Source organism: Engraulis encrasicolus, chromosome 15, assembly GCF_034702125.1.
Source record: "Engraulis encrasicolus isolate BLACKSEA-1 chromosome 15, IST_EnEncr_1.0, whole genome shotgun sequence".
Classification (NCBI taxonomy): Eukaryota; Metazoa; Chordata; class Actinopteri; order Clupeiformes; family Engraulidae; genus Engraulis; species Engraulis encrasicolus.
This window is the reverse complement of record NC_085871.1, coordinates 42,445,327-42,466,956: the sequence shown is the minus strand read 5'-3', so window position 1 is coordinate 42,466,956 and position 21,630 is coordinate 42,445,327. Positions and strand designations below refer to the sequence as shown.

The window sequence follows — 21,630 nt, the reverse complement described above, 5'->3', positions numbered from 1 at the left end:
GCACGAGCACACAAAGCGCATTGTTGCTGAGAGAGATGGAGGGAAGGAGAGAGAGGGGAGAGAGAGACACACACACAGGCAGAGAGAGAGAGAGAGAGAGAGAGAGAGAGAGAGAGAGAGAGAGAGAGAGAGAGAGAGAGAGAGGAGAGAGAGAGAGGGAGAGAGAGAGAGAGAGAGAGAGAAAGAGAGAGGATGAGAGACAGAGAGAGATAGAGAGAGAGAGATAGAGAGAGAGAGAGAGAGAGAGAGAGAGAGGATGAGAAAGAGAAAGAGAGAGAGAGAAAGAGAGAGGATGAGAGAGAGAGAGAGAGAGAGATAGAGAGAGAGAGAGAGAGAGAGAGAGAGAGAGAGAGAGCAGTAGTGTTGTGTGTGTGGACGGGGTATAATGTGTGTTTACCTGTGCGGCAGCCATCCGTTACAAAGCGCTTGTGTCCCACTCCGCTGCCTGCATTCATCCTCTGTGTAACTACACGCCAATCCTCTGCTACGACCCTCACTGACAGTAAGGAGATAGCCAATCAGTGGTGATGTCTGTACTCAGTGTAACAACACGGCCAATCCACTGCCGGTGTAGTTTGCATTGACAGTAAATAGACAGCAAATCAAGGGCTTCTGTCTGCACTTCACAGTAACTGCACAATGAATCCACTGCCAACGTCTACACACTAACAAAAAGATTGCCAATGATTGATTCTAGGCCATGTGTGAATTTGTGTTAGCCATTAGGTCTTGTACGCGTACATTTTCAGTATTACATATAGAATGTTCACACACACACACACACACACACACACACACACACACACACACACACACACACACACACACACACACACACACACACACACACACACACACACACACACACCACACACACACACACACACACACACACACACACACACACACACACACACACACACACACACACACACACACACACACACACACACACACACACACACACACACACACACACAGTTTAATACTTTTATTTGCATCTCCTCCGTAGGGCAGCATTACAGATCCAAATAGTCACACACCCACAGACTTGCGATTGGTAATTGGTAGGCGTATGACATGCTCTGCATGCGGCATTAAAGCCGAATTATCACACGCGTGTTTGCAGTGCACACGTGTGGAAGACTTACAGTAGGCCTTGCTAGCATTGAGAGAGTCACTAGAATAACCTCGATAACACCAGTCATTTCAGTGCAATTTAATTCGGTTTCATTAAATTTTGATGCCATTAACTTCATCTCACTTGCTTTATTAGCATGACCATTAAGAGGCTGTGTGAACTGCTCTCTGAAACGATGAACTGAAAGAGCCCATACTTTTTTATTGTACGATTAGGAGAAATAGACTGAAATGTTATTAAATGAAATATACAGGTGAGGAAAAAACATGCCCACCCACACACAAACACAAACAAAAGAACACCCACAAATGCATGTTGAACACACATACCAACACATGGGGGCACGCATGCCAGAGACTGTGCCTAGATCAAAACAATTGCTAACCTTAACCTGTCCATATAGCCTTGTTGTTTCGCCTTTGATGTTGTTTTAGCCAGGCTAGCATTTTATTAGCATAACTAAAAGGAAACAATGGTGGTAGCTGCCCCCACAATTCCTAATACCAACCTGTGAGTATAAATATTTAAGTTGTTGTCCAGACTGCAAAACTATCCCTAAAGGCTATTAGCAATATGGTGTGCAGTGTGGCAGCAAATTGTTAAGTGTCCAACGAATCACAACGCGGAGGGCGCTATGTCATGGCATATTTGTGTTGGGGGGAAAAAAGTGTGCGCTCCCAAGGCATGCAGGCACTCATGCATGCAGGCACGCAGGCACGTACACACACACACACACACACACACACACACACACACACACACACACACACACACACACACACACACACACACACACACACACACACACACACACACACACACACACACACACACACACAAACTCCACCAATGCAATGTCAACATCACAAGGGTCCAATTCCCTAAGGGGTCATTGCTTGGGGCTCTACTAATGAAAAAGCATGCACACATTACGATCCCCTTTGATTTGGTAGGGGTGAGGGAGGTCTGGGTTGAGGAGGGTGGGGGAAAAAAGCACCTTTAGAACCATTCAGCGGATGAACGGATAGACGGACGCGGGAAGAACGAGGGAATGAACGTCCGGACGAATGTGAAAGTAATAATCTTCTCTTTCTTTTTTCCGCCGGCAATTACACGGCAGTTTAAATCCATTCCAGAGGCCTGGCAATGATATTAGCATTGATTGCCCATAGGAACAGATTGGCTATTGATGGCCAGCACAAGGGGGTTGGGTTGAGATGCAGAGGCGTAAAGTATACCCCCGCAGCCCCCGTGAGGCAGAGGGGCCCATACAAGGCAAGGAGCCCACATGGGCCCTCGACTTGCAGAAACGGGCCCCCTCCACATGATATTGGGCCCCCATTTTTCGTTTGGGCCAGTCTTGATAGCATATAGGGGGGGCCTGAAGTACTTGCGTTACGCCAGTGTTGAAAGGGGGTGGGTTGTGGGTGGTGCGTTGTGCTTTGTCAGTTAATCAGATCAGGAAGAAAGGAAGGAAGGATGGAGTGAAGGCAGAGTCTAGGAAGGAGAGAAAGAGGAGGGAGACAGATGAGAGGGAGGTTCTGTAGGGAGGGCGAGGAGGAGGAGGAATGGAGAGAAGCGTGAGGAGGGAGGGAGGGAGGGAGAAAGGAGAAGGTAATGAAGGGAAAGAGTTGAGCAGGGAAGGCAGGGAGGAAGGAGAGAATGACAGAGGGAAAGAAGTGAGGGATGAGTAAAGAGGGAGGAGCAGAAACAGAGTTAATGTTGGATGAAGGGAGGAAGGAAGAAAAGAGGGAGAGAGCGAGAGAGTGAGACCAGTACAGTATTAAGACACTGGGCCTTTCTCAAAACCTAGGACAGTGTCCTTCCAAGTGTATCAGCCTAATTAGTCACGCCCAGTGATTGGATACTCTTTGTTGAACTCAACAGAATATCCAATCACTGGGTGTGACTAATGAAGAGTATCCAATCACTGGGTGTGACTGATTAGGCCGATACACTTGGAAGGACACTGTCCTAGGTTTTGAGAAGGGCCCAACGTGTTGCCCCCGGGCAGTACACCTTGCAGGTGCCCCCTTGTTATGAGTGACATTTGTAGCTTGTGTATGGAATAGCGGCCGACAAGGTGTCCCGATATCAAAGGAAATAATGGACGGGGTGGAGCGTTCTAAACAGCCCGACGGCGCAGCTGAAGGGCTGTTCCCTTCGCCAAGTCCATTTTCCCTTGATATCGGGACACCTCGTCGTCCGCTATTCCGCTTATCACCCGGTTACCAGCATTTAAGTATTAATTTATTAATATGTTGATCTAAGACTTCTTGAGAAAGTAGATTCACCACTGCGCATGGTACGTTGCTATGGGCACAACTTCCTAATCTAGTGAGACGCGCCTCTATCGGAGGCATGTAAGGACGAGCGCAGAATGTTGGGGTGACTTGACAACCAAATGCAATAGAATTGACGACTGGGCCGCCCTGTTGGCATTCTCACCTCATGAGGCCTGGTGATCGAGCAGCGCCGCGGCACGCGAGGAGTTAATGGCTGTGTCAGCAAACTAGCGGCAGCCAGTCGATGAGCGAGCAGTCAATAGCATTTGATTTCCCCTCTCTCTCTCTCTCTCTTTCTCTCTCTCTCTCTCTCTCTCTCTCTCTCTCTCTCTCTCTTTCTCTCTCTTGCTCGCTCGCTCTCTCTGTATCTCGCTGTATTCCACTCTTTCATTTTCTCACTTTCTCAATGTGCCCCCATCTCTCTTTCACTCTTATTTCTCTCTCTCTCTCTCTCTCTCTCTCTCTCTCTCTCTCTCTCTCTCTCTCTCTCTCTCTCTCTCTCTCTCTCTCTCCCTTTCCTCCTTCCACTTTTGAATAGGGCAGCTTTGTCTTCCTGCTCTCATTTGGCTTACTCTCACTCTCACCTCTGACTTCTCACTTTGCACCTTCTATGACTCTATTCTTTCTTTCACACTACATTGTATCTCTCCCTCTCTCTCTCATTCTTTTTATATCCCTTTCCCTCCCTCCCTCAAATGCAATGCATATAGTATACCATGTCCTGCCTGTACCTACCCGTTAACATCCTTCCCCACCCCTGTCTCTGTTGTTCCATTTCACCCCCCCCGCCTCCCCGGTCTGTCTGTCTGCTGGTAGTCTATCTGTCTGTATGTCTCTCTCTCTCTCTCTCTCTCTCTCTCTCTCTCTCTCTCTCTCTCTCTCTCTCTCTCTCTCTCTCTCTCTCTCTCTCTCTCTTTCTCTCTCTGCCTCTTCTCACCCTTGGCGTATCCTTCTGTATCCTCTTCTACCACTCCAACTAAGCTATTGCACTCTGCTTTCGTTAGATAAAGGAAAATATAGCTTTTTGTTTCGCCACTGGCACACACACACACACACACACACACACACACACACACACACACACACACACACACACATACAGGCGGGAGGGTTTAGCAGGTCATTTTCAGCATACCTGAAATAAGCATGGTTTAAGAGGACCACCCTTTCCCTTGATGTTACAGCTATGAAAATAACACCAAAAAATTTGCTTTTTTGTAACTAAGATACATCCAAGTTAAAATTTTACATTTTACAGTCACAGTCTGAAATAGGATTTTTCTGACTTTTATATGGTTTAGGAGGACATGTCAGAATGCATGTTTGCAAGGTCATGAATGTTTATTAGGTCGGCGAGAATACACATACACAGATATGAACAATATCTGGTTTAAAAGGACAAATGCAGATTAGAAGGTCGGTCCGAATACAATACACAGACATGGTTAGTATGTGGTACATTGGGTCATATGTGGTATATCAGGTCAGTCTGAATACAATACACAGACATGGTTAGTATGTGGTATATTGGGTCATGTGGTATATCAGGTCGGTTTGAATACAATACACAGACATGGTTAGTATGTGGTACATTGGGTCATATGTGGTATATCAGGTCGGTCTGAATATAATACACAGACATGGTTAGTATGTGGTACATTGGGTCATATGTGGTATATTAGAACAGTGTGGATACACGTGCACTGATATATTTCAAAGGATAAAAGTGGGTAAGGGTGTCCCGTCTTAACACAATACACAGAAAGGATATGAATGGTTAACGGGGCAAATATTAGTATGTGGGCATGCACATCATACTGTATGTAAAGGGACCTGTGAGAAGGCACTCCCTCCCATCTCATAATCGCAACGATTTTAAATACTGGTGAACGTTTGTTTGATTAGTCTGGACTGTCCAGGAGCGCACACGCACATTCATTCACACACACACACACACATACATGAACAAGCGCACACAAGACCTCTCCGAGCCATCTCTCCTGTATGGGGCACCTAAGTCACGCCCTTCTACTTCCGATCTATGGGGCTGGAGCTCGCAAAATTTTGAATGCGAGTTAATGGAGCGAGTCAAGCTAAATCCTCATCCCGTTTGGCATGTGCTCCGGATTTCACATATGATGACAGTGAATTTGAAAGGTTTGGATTTGCGTCGTAAGACCACTCATTTTCGGCACGCAAGAATCGTTATTTTAGCTTTTGTGCAAAACTGTGTTGGAGACTACACGTGCGCCTCGCATATCTGACGTGAACCGAGGCACAGCCAACCCTACCGCTGCACCGTGGCTTAAGTGGCTGCACGTCGGACATGCGACGTCTGTTGTGTAGTCCAAATAATTACATATTTTTGCACACACACAACTCAAAAATCGCTTGCCAAGTGAAGTCAGTAAGCACACCATTGGTTGTTATTAATTCTCATGCACAGCATATGTGTGATCGAAGGGGAAATGCGAGGTGGGTCGGAAAATAGCTTTGATCAGTCCATTACAGCCCAGTCAAAAGTTTTTCCGTTGCCAGCCCCACAAGCCGCCCGGAAGGGGTGGAGACTTAGGTGCCCCATGGCGTTCAGGCCGGCCAGAACGGTGCCGGTGCTCGCACCAGTTACGTTCAGCACTAAAGTGCTTATCTGCGAACTGGGCTCATACCGTGCGCTGAACTTTTCCCCCACGTGACTGTGTTACCTGGATGAACCTGCTGACAGTCTCGTCGTCACAGTTCGCAGAGAAAAAACGAGTATTTTGTGGTTCGCACTGTCAACCAACTTTCCGGTTCGCGAACGCTAAGACCTTTGGCGTGAACACGACGGCCGGTTCGCAATTAGGTGCGGGAACGAGCACCAGCACAGTTCTCAGTCGGCCTGAGGGCGCCTCTGGAGGGAGCACGAAACACACCGGCTGAATAACTTTTCCACTCTCTGACTTTGGGGCGGGGACTATGTTAATATCTTAAGGCTGCGCTCCAAAATATAATGCCTTGGTGGCTATGTATGCAGTTTTAAATTGGTACACATCATTCAGCATTCATTTCAATCCTCCACATAAGAAGACCATAACCAAGGCAGCTCTGCACCTCCTTACCATCATATATGTTGTCTTTTAGACTAGAGATGCGCTGGATCCTGATTTTTAGGATCCTGCCGGATACCGGATCCACTGCTTAAGATCCTGCCGGATCCGGAACCGGATACCGGATCCTACGAAAGGGTTGAAACACATAGCCTACTCACACACGTGGGCCCTTTTTATCACGTTGGCTCAAACTATTTTGACTTAAAAGCCTCGGCTACCGGATCCTGGATCCTGGAACCGGATCCGGATAGTCTGAAAAACCCCTATTATCCTGCCGGATCCGGAACCGGATCTTGGATCCTGTACATCTCTATTTCAGACTGATCGCTAAATCAAGCTGAATTATTCATCCTCTGTGTAACCTGGAGAGTGCATGACTATCGTTTTAAAAAACGATGAAATATTTTCCATATTTTCCTTTTGCAACACCTTGACTTTTTTCAAGTATTTCAACTAACTGTAAAAATCTATGCAAAAGTGACACATATGGTTGTATTCTGAAAAGTCTAACAAAAAAGAATATGACAGTGAAGTAAATGTAATACAAACAAGTTTTATTTAAACTGAGTGTAAAACTGTACACTGTGGGCAAAGCTTATATACAGTATGTTGCTAAAAGGTCACTAATCATTGTGTCAAAGTGAAATTTCTTTAACGCTCTCCTATGAAAAGATATACTCAAAAATCTGCAAAAAATCTTAGGGTTGTACTCACTTACGTGACATACTGTATCATGTAATTCCTTATATTTAAATGTACAAAAGATTTCAAAAAAATATTTTGTGAATAAAATCAATATGCTGCCATTCTCAAAACATTCCATCCATGCGTAACATGCACAATGGCACAAAGTCAACATAGCAACAGTTAAAAAGAGGAAAAGGTATTGTTTTGAGGGAAATATTATTTTATTTAACTCATTGGCTGCCTTGGGCGTCGAATGACGTCATTTCGAATAGTGACGCCCCCTGCCTTCGACGTTGTTCGCCGATAATTGCGTTTTTTTACAGCCAGGCCTCGAGGACGGTCTGACCTATCTTCTGTATAAATTTCAAGCCTCTAGGCATTTTCTAACTGTTCCTGTTAGGGCTGTAACGATACACTCAACTCACGATTCGGTTCGTATCACAATTTATGATCTACGGTTCGATACAGCCCACGATTTCACATTTGCCAACATAAAATAATTAAATTATGAATAAAAACTCATTGTTAATTTGTAGAATAGGTTACAAAAAGGTAACTTAACTAATGATTTTAAAAAGTTGAAATGTAATGTTAATGATGATTTTAAGCTTGGAAGCACTATCACTTCATATCATGTGGTTGTTTTTTGGACTGATGGTTAAAAAAACGTTTAAAAAGCGTATCACGATACTGTCTCCTTGTATCACGATACAGTATTGTGACCGCGTGTATCACGATTTCTCGATTCGATACAATATTGTTACAGCCCTAGTTCCTGTAGGTGGCAGAAGTGTCCTTAGGAACAGTCAAGGCAGGGCTTTAGTTCAGACCAGGAGGAAATGTCAAGACAAAAACACCCCTTTTTACTATTATAATCTCAAAAGTAGCATAATCATTTTTGAAAGTAAAGCACCTGTGACAGTAGTCTACTTTCTTGCCCTCTGATTTTAACACAGGTAGGCTACTGATTTTAGTGTCAGAGCCTGACCAAAAAAAAACCCTTCCTCTCATGACCAAAATACAACCCCCTGTTGCTATCTAGCTTACAAAATATCATCTAACAGTTATTTTTTATGGATCTGTATAGTATGATCAGCTTACTGTATCATCAAAAAAGACAGGGGGGTTGCAGATTCTTGGAACAGAGTAGCCTTTGTGTCTGGTCAGATGCAGTCAGCTCACATGAGAAAGCATTGCACTTAGCCTCAGACCAGCTAGCCTTCACCACTCCAATCGGCTTGTGAAATGTTGGATATGTGATCAGTACTTTATCAAAAGAAAATTCATTGAACAATATATGACAAGATCACTATAGCAGAACCATGATGACCGTAATCATCAATCTGCAAATTGTCCGCTCTGCCAAAGAAGCTGCAGTAAGCTACGCTAAGCGGAGCTGCCTGCCTACCTGCCTCCCTCCCCCACAAGACACAAAACGGTACTGGAGGAAATAAACCAGCTGTGATTCGTTCTCCAACGAGGGGAGAGAGAGCACAATCAGAGGGAGAGGGAGGGAGTTCCTGGAGTTAGGGGCACCTGCTGTCATGATCCATTCTGCGCGCCAGCAACTAAACCAAAACACCCTTGTTTTCGAGTCCACCCTCGTTATATTTCAGTATATTAGGTTGAAAAGGTCATACAAACGATCTTTTGTTCAGGCTACAGATGACAGAAGACTCTGTAATAGCATCTGATAGGTTTGGAGTTGTTAGGACGATGCCATTATGGGCAAAAACGTTTGCAGTTATAGTTCTACTTCAAATGGCGTTTTCTCAGCTTTTTGGCTAGAAAGCAGCATTTTGGCGAATTCCACTTAATTTCAACAGATGATTATGAAAGAACGGAAAGGGGTAGAGAAATGCTGAAAAATCTCTGGCACTCCGAGGTACTCTTTTATGAAAATGGCTGGCAGCCAATGAGTTAAAATCAGAACCATGCAACAAATCTCAAAAAAGTTCGGACAGGGCCAAAACATGTTGTAATAGTTGGATAATTATAAAAAATAACACAAGGAAGAACATTTTAAAAGGAACTACAGTATATCCCATAAGTGAGTACAACCCTCACATTTTTAGTATATCTTTTCATAGGAGATGGAAAGGTATACTAAATATGTGAGGGTTGTACTCACTTATGGGATAAACTGTATATTGACTTCCAACATGAACGTACAAACAAAATACCATCACAGGCCCAGGGTCTAAAGCTTAGGGAGCTGACTTTGGCTTTTTCCCCCTGTTTCTAACAAAGTCTCTAATGTTTTGATTTGTGCGATCTTTCAACATGTCCCATTCTGCCTTCCGGCACATCTCACATTCAGACAAGGTGGCCGGCTTCCCTTGCATGATATGAGTTCCAAGGTGTTTCTGAACAGCCAGGATTTCATCTTTGGTCCAGGGCTTCTTTTTGTAGCTCCTACGTGATTTGACGTGGTCTATTAGGAACAGAACAGCAAATAACAAAGTGTAAGAATACAGTGAACAGTACAACATAAAATGGGAATATGGTCTAGCTTAGACTACATGCTCTGAGTGTGCCTAACATCCTAGTGCTGCATGGGGCATAGAACATAAAGCTATCTGGCTAGCCAAAGTTAATCACCATATCAGGAAGGTGCAGTGAGGAAAGAAAGTATTTAGTCAACCACCTATTGTGCAAGTTCTCCCACTTAAAAAGATAAGAGAGGCCTGTAATTGTCATCATACGCATACAGTATGTCACGTAAGTGAGTACAACCCTCACATATTTGCAGATTTTAGTATATCTTTTCATAGGACCGCGTTAAAGAAATTTCACTTTCACACAATGATTAGTGACCACAATGATTAGCAACATATATAACCGCTTAAATTTCTTGTTCAATTAGAAAAAATCAAAATACAGCCATTAATGTTTTAACATTGCCCACAAAACTGAGTACACCCCAGATTAAAATCTGGCAGAGAAGGGGCTGTGTTGGCCCAAATCGTCTCTAAATGAAATGGGATTAAAAAGGAGGTCATCGGTGTGCGTAACAACCTTTCTTTACATTGAACTTTTACATTTTGAGTCTGCACCTGGCTTAAATAGAGTGGGATGAGATTTGAATGCAATCCTATGGAGAGTATCATGATCTGCTTCAGTAGTCACAGTGCATGTTGACATGCATGTTTCTTTTAGGTGTAATTCAGATGTCTAATGTTGACAGTATTCATGCATCCCCAAACCATGCCAGTCCCACTACCATGCTTGAATTTTGAGAGGATACACTTTTTTTTTGTAAAACTCAGTTGTTTACCACCACACCTGCTTGACACCATCTAAAGCAGATTTGTTCATCTTGGTCTCAAGAGAGATTAACAGACCAAAAATATGGATCACTGGAACCATGTTGTGTGGTCTAAAGAGACAAAGACTAGACTCAGCCAGTTAAGTTAATAATTTATGGGGCCATGTATCAAGAGATTTAGAGTAAAACCCCTCCTTACATCAGCAAGGGCATTGAATATGAAACATGGTTGAGTCTTAGTATGACAATTATCCCAAACACAATGCCCGGGCAATGATGGAGTGGCTTCGCAAGAAGCATTTAAGGTCTCTGAGTGATCTAGCCAGTCTTCAGATCATTGAACATCTTTAGAGGAAGTTGACGGCCCATGTTGCCCAGAGACATTATCAAAACATCACTGCTCGTGAAGAAATCTTAATGTAGGAATGGGTCTTACATAAATTAGCAAAAAAGGGGTAGGAAACAAAGTATTAAGATGAACTTTTGTATTTTTTTTTTTACTTCATACTTTACCAGCAAAAAAACTTCATGCTTCAAATAAGACAATCTCCTTTCTCAGACCTGGAGAAAAACCCAGAGCAAACCATCGGGCTACAACAGGCCTGCTCCATACAGCATCTGATTGGCAGATGCAGGTCGACCTGGGTAAGCAGCTGAGGTTCACCCAGCACACTGTAACAACAACCCTCCGCTCAGATATGATATTGACCTCTCAGTCTTCAAAACATCTGACCATACTGGAGTTGACAGTGCCCTGGAAAGACAATATCGAGGAAGCCAATGAAAGGAAGAGGGCTAAATACCAGGAACTGGTGGAGGAGGACAGGCTGGAAGACGTTCTATGAACCCATAGAAGTAGGCTGCTGCTATGCCTGGGGCATCGTTGGAACGGCAAAGAAGGGGGCCATCAGATCCGCAAGTGAAGCCGCTGAAAAGGCCACTAGGTGGCTTTGGATGAGGAGGGCAGATCCGTGGTCAGCAAGTCGGGGCCTGATCACCCCTGGCTGGGTCGCCTGGGTGAGGGTGTATGATGTTGCGAGACCCAAAACACCTGATGACCCCAGGATACATCACTGATGATGCGTCCCAGTGCATCCATGAGGTGTATCTTGTTTAGTTTTCATCTAACACAGTCAGTGACTCCCAGAAGTAGACTAGGTGACAACAACCAAGAATAGTTTGGTCGACTACTGGAGAGACAGTTGACAGCAAGCAAAGACGGCACTCTGGGCAGGTTGGGGTAGCATCCCAACCTGCATCTTTCGTGAGAGAGATCCCAATCAAAGCTGTGGAAAGCCCTACAGAAAGATACCCCCAGGAGATCCCAAGAGCAGGGGAGGATATGATCTCAAAATCGGACAAACTACACGGTGATGACCCAGGCAAACGGACAAATGACGAATGTAACATGCATTTGCGGAAAGCTGTGAAACATCGTGGCCTGAAGATCCATCGGGCTAGAATTAAATGTCTGGACAAAGACAATGAGGTACAACGCTCAGGTCTTGTACCTGCTGAGACACAGAGCCCAATCCCTCCTCGTACCTCAGACCCTAGCAGAGTTATTCCACAGCAGCGGATTAAGTGTCCCTCAGCCAGCAAGAGGAGCGAGTGGCAGCAGTTCGACGAGGATGTGTCCAACATCATCCAGGCCATAGTTAAAGGACATGTGGACAGCCACCTCACATCGATGACCCCATCATTGTCAGCTATGCTGCGGAAAGATTTGGACAGGTGGAAAAAAGAAAATCAAAGCCCACTTACTAAACAATGAGTCACAGAGCCACTCGGATACACCATCTACGCCAGGAGCTTCACACTCTCAAGAAGCAGTACAAGGCTGCTACGGAGGAGGAGAAGCAACCCCTGGCGGAACTGAAAAACATCCTGCGCAAGAAGCTGATGACGATTCGCAGAGAAGAGTGGCACCAGAGATGGGGGAGAGAGAGGGCAAGGAAGCGAGCAGCTTTCATCGCCAATCCCTTTGGCTTTACCAAACAACTCCTTGGGGACAAGCGCCGTGGCCGGCTTGAGTGCTCTATAAAGCAAGCAAATCACTTCCTCCAGGACACCATGAGCGATCCATTGAGAGACCAGAAGCTGAAGCCTAACAAAGCTCTCATCAACCCAGATCCCCCTACAACGTAGTTCAACCTGAAGGAGCCAAGCCTAAAGGAGGTTGAGGAGGTTGTCAAGGGGGCCCACTCGGCATCAGCACCAGGCCCCATTGGAACCCCTAACCTGGTCTACAAGCGCTGCCCGGGGCTTGTATAGCACCTGTGGAGGATCATAAAGGTGATCTGGAGAAGGGGAAAAGTGGCTGACCAGTGGAGACATGCTGAGGGAGTTTGGATATCCAAAGAGGAGAACTCACTTCTGAGTGTGGAAGGGAAGGTGTTTTTCAGCATCGTCTCGAGAAGACTGACAGAGTTCTTCCTCAAGAACCGCTACATCGACCCATCTGTACAGAAGGGAGGGATCTCTGCTCTGGGGTCGTTACACAGCTCATCAGAGAGGCCCGTTTGAACAAAGGCGACCTAGCTGTGGTGTGGTTGGACCTGGCCAACGCCTATAGGTCCATACCACACAAGTTGTTCGAGCTTGCTCTCTACCTCCACCATGTTCCCAGTAAGATCAAGGACCTCATCCTGGATTACTACAATAATTTCAGGATGAGAGTTACTTCTGGGTCAGAGACATCGGACTGGCATTGCATTGGGAAGGGGATAATTACAGGATGCACCATCTCCGTTGTCCTCTTCTCCTTAGCCATGAACATGGTGGTAAAGTAAGCTGAGGTGGAAAGTATAGGGCCCCTGACCAAGTCAGGTGTACTACAGCCCCCCTATCAGAGCCTATATACCGTTCTGGCAAAAATTGAGAGACCGCCTGAAAAATTTCAGTTTTTCTGATTTTGCTCTGCACAGGTATGTGTTGGAGTAAAACAAACATTGTTATTTCATTCTACAAACTACCAACAACATTTCCTCTGAATTTCGAAAGAAAATGTTGTCATTTATTTGTAGAAAATCTCAAATGGTCAAAATAACATAACAATAACACACAAGATGCAATGTTTCCAAATCTTACAAAGGCAAAGAAAAGATGATGATATCAACTTAAAAACAACATAATTGTATTGTATTAACTTAGGAAGAGTTCAGAAAGCAATATTTGGTGGAATAAGCCTGATTTGTAGTCACAGCTTTCATGTGTTTTGGTATGTAATCCATTAGTCCTTCACATTGTTCTTGGATGAATTTATTTCAGGCCTGGTGCAAGATTTCAAGTTGCTCACATTCCAGATGTTTTCAAGGGGGTTTGGGCCTGGAGTTTGGGCTGACCATGTCAGGGTATTGATCTGGTGGTCCTCCATCCACAGCTTGATTGGCAAGCTGAGTGGCTGGAGCATTGCCCTTCTCTAAAAAAACCTGTCCTCAGCGTTCAGGGGCGTTGTCAGAACAGAAGTAATCATGTTTTGGCCCAAAGTAACTTTGTATGTGGGTTCAGAGGTGCGTTGTTTGCAAAGATGAATCTGACCGATTTCAGCCTTGCTGAAGCACCCTCACATCATCCCCAATCCTTGGCCAAATTTCACATCTAATCCAACACCTGGTCATCTAATGGTTAGCTCGAGACCTAGAGAGGTGTATAAACCACAGTATCTTGCACAAGCTGTGAAATTTGGCAGAGAATAGGTGATTATTTGAGGGAGCTTCAGCAAGGTTGAAATCGGTCAGATTCATCTTTGTATGTGGGGTTCAGAGACGCGTTGTTTGCAAAGATGAATCTGACCCGATTTCAGCCTTGCTGAAGCTCCCTCAAATAAGCACCTATTCTCTGCCAAATTTCACAGCTTGTGCAAGATACTGTGCACACATACCTGTGCAGAGCAAAATCAGAAAGACTGAATTTTTTGAGGCGGTCTCTCAATTTTTGACAGAGCTGTAGATGACTTCACCATAACAACTACATCAGTCACAGGGTGTAGGTGGATCCTGCAAGACCATGAAAACCTTATCACCTGGAAAAGGATGAGTTTTGAGCCCTTACAGTATATCACGAAAGTGAATACACGCCTCACAGTCTCTGCAGATTTGTGAGTATATCTTTTCATAGGAAAGCATTACAGAAGTTTCACTTGGACACAATGATTAGTGACCTTTTAACCACATATTTAACCGCTTACATTTCTTGTTCACTCAGAAAAAAACAAAATACAGCCATTAATGTTTGAACATGTACTCACAAAAGTGAGTATACCCCAGATGAAAATCCGGTAGAGAAGGGGCTGTGTTGGCTCGAATCGTCTCAAAATGAAACGAAATGAAAAGGGATGAAAAGGGAGGTCATCAGTGTGCCTTTCAACCTTTCTTTGCATTGAACTTTTACATTTTGAGTCTGCATATGGCTTAAACAGATTGGTGTGAGATTTGAATGCAATCCTATGGAGAATATCATGATCTGCTTCAGTAGTCACAGTGCATGTTGACATGCATGTTTCTTTTAGGTGTACTGTATTTCAGATTGCCAATGTTGACAGCATTCAAGCATCCCCAAACCATGTCAGTCCCACTACCATGCTTGACCATTGAGAGGATACACCTTTTTTTGTAAAACTCACTTGTTTACCACCACACATGCTTGACACCATCTAAAGCAAATTTGTTTATCTTGGTCTCAAGAGAGATGAACAGACCAAAGATATAGATCACTGGAACCATGTTGTGTGATCTGAAGAGACCAATATAAACAAATATACTTTAAATGTTGTCAAGCATGTGTGGTGGTAAACAAGTGAGTTTTACAAAAAAAAGTGTATCCTATCAAAAGCCAAGCATGGGAGTGGGGCTGACATGGATTGGGGATGCATGAATGCTGTCAACATTGGTAATCTGAAATACACCTAAAAGAAACATGCATGTCAACAAGCACTGTGACTACTGAAGCAGATCATGATATTCTCCATAGGATTGCATTCAAATCTCACACCAATCTATTCAAGCCAGATGCAGACTCAAAATGTAAAAGTTCAAATCAAAGAAAGGTTGAAACGCACACTGATGACCTCCCTTTTCATTTCGTTTCATTTCGAGACGATTCAAGCAAACACAGCCCCTTCTCTACCGGATTTTCATATGGGGTGTACTCACTTTTGTGAGTACATGTTCAAACATTAATGGCTGTATTTTGTTTTTTTCTGAGTGAACAAGAAATGTAAGCGGTTAAATATGTTCTTAAAAGGTCACTAATCATTGTGTCCAAGTGAAACTTCTGTAATGCTTTCCTATGAAAAGATATACTCACAAATCTGCAGAGACTGTGAGGGGTGTATTCACTTTCGTGATATACTGTAAGTCACGATCCATGGTCCTGAAGAAGGGGAAGGTGATTAACAAGTTCCGTTTCTCCATCTCAGGAACTGTCATCCCACCATAACACAGCAGACCGTGAAGAGCTTGGGGGAAACTCTTCGACTCCACCCTGAAGGACTCAGCAGCCATCCAGAAAGCCAGCTTGGAACTAGGAACCTGACTTACCAAAGTAGAAAAATCTGGTCTGCCTGGTAGGTCTAAAGCCTGGATCTATCAGCACTCAATCCTGCCCCGCATCCTGTGGCCTCTGTTGACTGATCCTGTGTCCAATGACAGCAGTAGAGTACCTAGAGAGGAAGATCAGCAGCTTTCTTCGAAAGTGTCTGGGACTTCCTCGCTGCCTCACCAGCGTTGCCCTGTATGGGATGAGTAACATCCTGCAGCTTCCTCTTATATGGCGTTCAGGCCGACCAGAACGGAGACCTGCCGGTGCTCGCACCAGTTGCGTTTGGCACTAAAGTGCTTACCTGCGAACCGTCCGTGTTCATACCAAGCTCTGAACTTTCCCCGCACGTGACTGTGTTACCCGGATGAACCTGCTGACTGTCTCGTTGTCGTCACGGTTCGCAGAGAAAAAACGAGTATTTTGTGGTTCGCATTGTGAACCAACTTTCCGGTTCGCGAACGCTAAAATCTTTGGCGTGAACACGACGACCGGTTCGCAATTAGGTGCGGGAACGAGCGTGTGAGCAGGTAGGACTACAGGCAATAAGGGGCTTGGACATTGTGGGAGAGCGCTCTACAGCGAAGGATCACCTGGAAAAACATTTTGCAGCCGGATTTCCAGCGGGTATGCTTCCTGGTTCAAGCTGTCTACTACGCCCTGCCAAGCCCAGCAAACCTCTATGTGTGGGGAAACGGTGAAACCCCTTCATGCCCGCTGTGCTCTTTAGAACACCTCCTCAGTGGCGGCCCGAAAGGCTCTGGCAGATGGTCCCTATTGCTGGCGCTATGACGTGTTTAAGGCAGTCGCTGACAGCGGCAAAGAAGGGGGCTGAAAAGGCCACTAGGTGGCTTAGGATGAGGAGGGCAGATCCGTTGGCACCTACTGGGACGCAAAGCGGAGCCTGATCAGCCCCGGCTGGGTCACCTGGCTGGAGGTGTATGATGTTGTGAGACCCAAAACACCCGATGACCCCGGATACATCATTGATGATGCGTCCCAGTGCATCCATGAGGTGTATCTTGTATAGCTAAATACAAAATGCTCCCAAAATTGGCAAATAAATTCTTTTAAAAATCAGACAATGTGATTTTCAGATTTTTACTCCATTTGTTTGTCATAGTTGAGGCATACCTATGATGACAATTACAGGCTTCTAGGCTTCTCTCATTTTTTAAGTGGGAGAACTTAAACAATTGGTGGCTGACTAAACCCTTTCTTACCACTTGCACCTAGGGTAGAATACAAGTGTATGAAGAATGTTTTTCATCACTAAGTGATCAGGAATACAATCAAATCATATCACATAGCATTGAGTGGTGTAGATTATTCCTGAATTTCCCCCTGGGGATCAATAAAGTTACTCTACTCTACTCTACTGTTTGTCAAAGGGACTGAAAGATTACTGTATTTACTGACAGATTACTGAAAGATTACTGTATTGTCTTAGAATTACCTTTGATGCCATCGTTGACACGGCAGGCAGCGCCAGTGCTGACATATTCGCTCTCACCTATTCCCCCTGCGGTACAATAAAGCTTATGAAGACAGCAGGTTTTCCATCACGGAATACAATCAGAGCACTTCTAATAGTAGGGGTGTAAATCACAGCCTCCGATATGACGATATGATACAGTATCGATTTCTTAAAGCAGGGATTTGATTATTTACAATGTGTGTGTGTGTGTGTGTGTGTGTGCATTGACTATTATCTTAGAATTACCATTGATGTCTTCGTTGTCATGGCAGGCAGCGCCAGTGCTGACATATCCGCTCTCACCTATTCCACCTGCGGTACAATAAAGCTTATGAACGAAGACGGCAGGTTTTCAATCACTGACTAAGTTATCAGGAACACAATCATTATCTGAAAGAATCAGGCAATTTTGAGCCTTTTTTCCCTGGAAGTAATAAACAGAGTTATTGTAGCTCCAATGTTTGCTACAACGTGTGTGTGTGTGTGTGTGTGTGTGTGTGTTTGTGCATTGACTATTGTCTTAGAATTACCATTGATGCCATCGTTGACACGGCAGGCAGCGCCAGTGCTGACATATCCGCTCTCACCTATTCCCCCTGCGGTACAATAAAGCTTATGAAGACAGCAGGTTTTCCATCACTGACTAAGTTATCAGGAACACAATCATTATCTGAAAGACTGCTACAGTTGAAAACAGGCAATTTTGAGTAAATTTTCCCTGGAAGTAATAAGCAGAATTATTGCAACTCCAATGTTTGCTACAACGTGTGTGTTTGTGCATTGACTATTGTCTTAGAATTACCTTTGATGCCATCGTTGACACGGCAGGCAGCGCCAGTGCTGACATATTCGCTCTCACCTATTCCCCCTGCGGTACAATAAAGCTTATGAAGACAGCAGGTTTTCCATCACGGAATACAATCAGAGCACTTCTAATAGTAGGGGTGTAAATCACAGCCTCCGATATGACGATATGATACAGTATCGATTTCTTAAAGCAGGGATTTGATTATTTACAATGTGTGTGTGTGTGTGTGTGTGTGTGTGTGTGTGTGTGTGTGTGTGTGCATTGACTATTATCTTGGAATTACCATTGATGTCTTCGTTGTCATGGCAGGCAGCGCCAGTGCTGACATATCCGCTCTCACCTATTCCACCTGCGGTACAATAAAGCTTATGAACGAAGACGGCAGGTTTTCAATCACTGACTAAGTTATCAGGAACACAATCATTATCTGAAAGAATCAGGCAATTTTGAGCCTTTTTTCCCTGGAAGTAATAAACAGAGTTATTGTAGCTCCAATGTTTGCTACAACGTGTGTGTGTGTGTGTGTGTGTGTGTTTGTGCATTGACTATTGTCTTAGAATTACCATTGATGCCATCGTTGACACGGCAGGCAGCGCCAGTGCTGACATATTCGCTCTCACCTATTCCCCCTGCGGTACAATAAAGCTTATGAAGACAGCAGGTTTTCCATCACGGAATACAATCAGAGCACTTCTAATAGTAGGGGTGTAAATCACAGCCTCCGATATGATACAGTATCAATTTCTTAAAGCAGGGATTTGATTGTTTTCGATACGCAAGAATTCCCCACGATACGATACAATTCGATTCGATTTTTTTCAACTACTTTTCCACTTCCATTATGTTATGGAGCTAGGGCATTGGACAGGGGTCAGCGATGCGATTATTTTCGAAACTTTAGAATGTCCCACGATATGATGCAATTCGATTAAATCGCTGATACATCGATGCATCTATACATTTTGATTATTATTTACACCCCTATCTACAGTAATAGCCTTGAGAGTGATTCATTCCTTAAAGATTACTGGTGTTGAAACCTGGCAATTTTGAGCAAAAACTCAAAATTGACAAAAAAAAAAGTTCCAAATTCATGTTGTATCAAGATGCACTACGCCTTCTCAGTGTGGCAGAAGGCTTATTCAAAGTTTTCCTCACTGACAGATTACTGACAAAGTGATCAGGAATATAATTCGAGCATATCTAATAGTCTAATCATGTATTAGGGTAGTAGTATTGTAGAATTGTAAGACTGGTTTGAGATGATAGAAAGACAACAGTAACTCAACCAAACACTTGTTAAAACCAAGGAATGGAGAATTCCACACTGCTGAAAGAATGAAAAATTAAGGCCGTTCTGAAGTGAAATGTGGTTCAACATTTCACTGACAGGGTGTACATAAGAAAGTGTGCAGTGGGTGTATAAAGTTTAAAGAGTAAATAGTGAAAATAGTGAAGAATAAAAAATACCTTCATCAGCTGTGCAGCAGTCCATATCATCTGCAAAGAAATTTAAACCATCGTCAATGCACATAAAAATATCCTATAGAATATAAATATCATATAACATAAAGAATTGCACCTAGGGAAAGCATACAAATAAATAAACAAACAAACCGACATTGAACGACATTCAACACACAAGAGACGAATGATAGACAATAATCTCTGTCAGTACAGCTACATGTCTCTATGTTGGTGGAGGGAAGTATGGACTAGGATTAAGAAACTGATCATTTCCCTCTGTGAATGTACCCCATATTGAACATCAAACTACGTGTTTGTTGTAAATATAATCAAATACCCCAGGCATTGAGAGGCAAGTGTATGAGTGACATCACCACCAAGGTGGACGGAGATCAAGCAGATGGTGGAAAAAGCTAGATTTGCCTCAGTTCCAGGCTTGAATGGCGTGTCCTACAAGGTATACAAGAGATGCCTGATGGTTCTGAAGCTCCTGTGGAGGCTGATGAGCATCGCCTGGAAGACACAAGCCATCCCATCTGAGTGGACCAAGGCAATAACCACCTTCATCCCAAAACAACTGGCCGCGGGCCCTCCGAGAGGTGGGATGGACTAAAAAATCAATTAGGCCAAATATTTCTGTATGTTTGCTTGCAGTGAAGTGTTAAACACAAACAGTGTTGTATTGGTCAAATTCTAATAGGCCTATATTTTTCTAGATTGATCAAAGGACAAAAAAATAGATGAATCCAGAGATTTGTCTGTTCAGAAACAGCTGGGCATCACATAATTAATAAGAACTTTAAAAGATTGTTTTAGAGAGTCATGGTACGGGTATGTGAAAACATAGGTACCCCCACCACCCCACCCCGCGCGCGCAAAACTGGCCATCCGCGCAAAACTGGTCCCTGTCGACGATTCACCACCTCGCCTAAGCAAATTCCTGCTTTAAACACTGGAGAGAGAAGGAAATCCTCCAGCCTGTGCAAAGGTGGCGGCAACTCTGCATGAACTGGAGAAAGGCAACTCAAGCAGAGAAAGACGGACTCAAAGCCTTGTGGGAGGAGGTCAGGAAAAGACTGGACTTCGCCGAGCTGAACGCATTCGGAAACGCAAAAGGTGGAAGAAAAAAAGAGTTTCCAGTTTCTTCAAGGAAACCGAAAAAAAAAAGAGTAGCCAGTTTCTTCAAGTATCCCTTCAAGCATGCCAGACAGCTGCTGGAGGAGAAGACTGGCAAGCTCGAAACCACCAGGGAGCTGGAGCAGCACGCTAGGAAACAGTACAGCGATCCGCAGAGGACCATCCCCCCTTGGAGCACCAGGATATGTACCCCCAGCCTGCACAGCCAACAGCTGAGTTTAACACCATGCCTCCCAAGCTCAGTGAGGTCAGGCAAGTCGTAGAGAAAGCGAGGTCTTCTTCTGCACCAGGCCCCAATTGAGTCCCCTACAAGCTCTATAAGAACTGCCCCAAGGTACTAGAACTACTATGGTACCTAATGAGAATCTCATTCCATCTGAGTGGCAAAGAGCGATGGCAGTCTTCATCCCCAAGGAAATGACCCCCAAGGACATCAGCCAGTTCCGTAACATCGCCCTACTGAACGTGGAAGGTAAAAACTTCTTCTCAGTTCTAGCCAGAGGAATGACCAACTACCTGCTTGAGAATGGCTACATTGATACCAACTGCCAGAAAGCAGGGGTGCCAGGATTCCCTGGATGCGTAGAGCATTCCACAATGATCTGGGACCAGATTCAGAAGGCAAAGAGGGAGAAGACTGACCTGCATGTCATCTGGCTTGACCTTGCCAATGCGTATGGATCAGTCCCACACCAACTGATCAACTGCACCATGGACTTCTTTCACATGCCCA

General features: G+C 44.3%; 2 protein-coding genes across 2 annotated transcripts in view; one reads left to right on the top strand and one right to left on the bottom strand.

Moving 5' to 3' along the window:
• The window catches only part of kcnd2 (potassium voltage-gated channel, Shal-related subfamily, member 2), a 462,331-nt gene that overhangs the window by 145,730 nt on the left and 294,971 nt on the right, over positions 1 to 21,630 (top strand). The gene's annotated exons all lie outside the window — the stretch shown is intronic.
• The window catches only part of LOC134464758 (uncharacterized), a 47,531-nt gene continuing 35,266 nt past the window's right edge, over positions 9,366 to 21,630 (bottom strand). Inside the window, exons 12-19 of the mRNA XM_063218104.1 lie at positions 19,764 to 19,793; positions 18,857 to 18,922; positions 18,577 to 18,642; positions 18,288 to 18,353; positions 18,016 to 18,081; positions 17,732 to 17,797; positions 17,465 to 17,530; positions 9,366 to 9,636 (exon numbers count right to left, since the gene is read on the bottom strand). Coding sequence (XP_063074174.1) covers positions 9,410 to 9,636; positions 17,465 to 17,530; positions 17,732 to 17,797; positions 18,016 to 18,081; positions 18,288 to 18,353; positions 18,577 to 18,642; positions 18,857 to 18,922; positions 19,764 to 19,793 — 653 coding nt within the window. The 3' untranslated portion in view covers positions 9,366 to 9,409. The remainder of the gene's footprint in view (positions 9,637 to 17,464; positions 17,531 to 17,731; positions 17,798 to 18,015; positions 18,082 to 18,287; positions 18,354 to 18,576; positions 18,643 to 18,856; positions 18,923 to 19,763; positions 19,794 to 21,630) is intronic.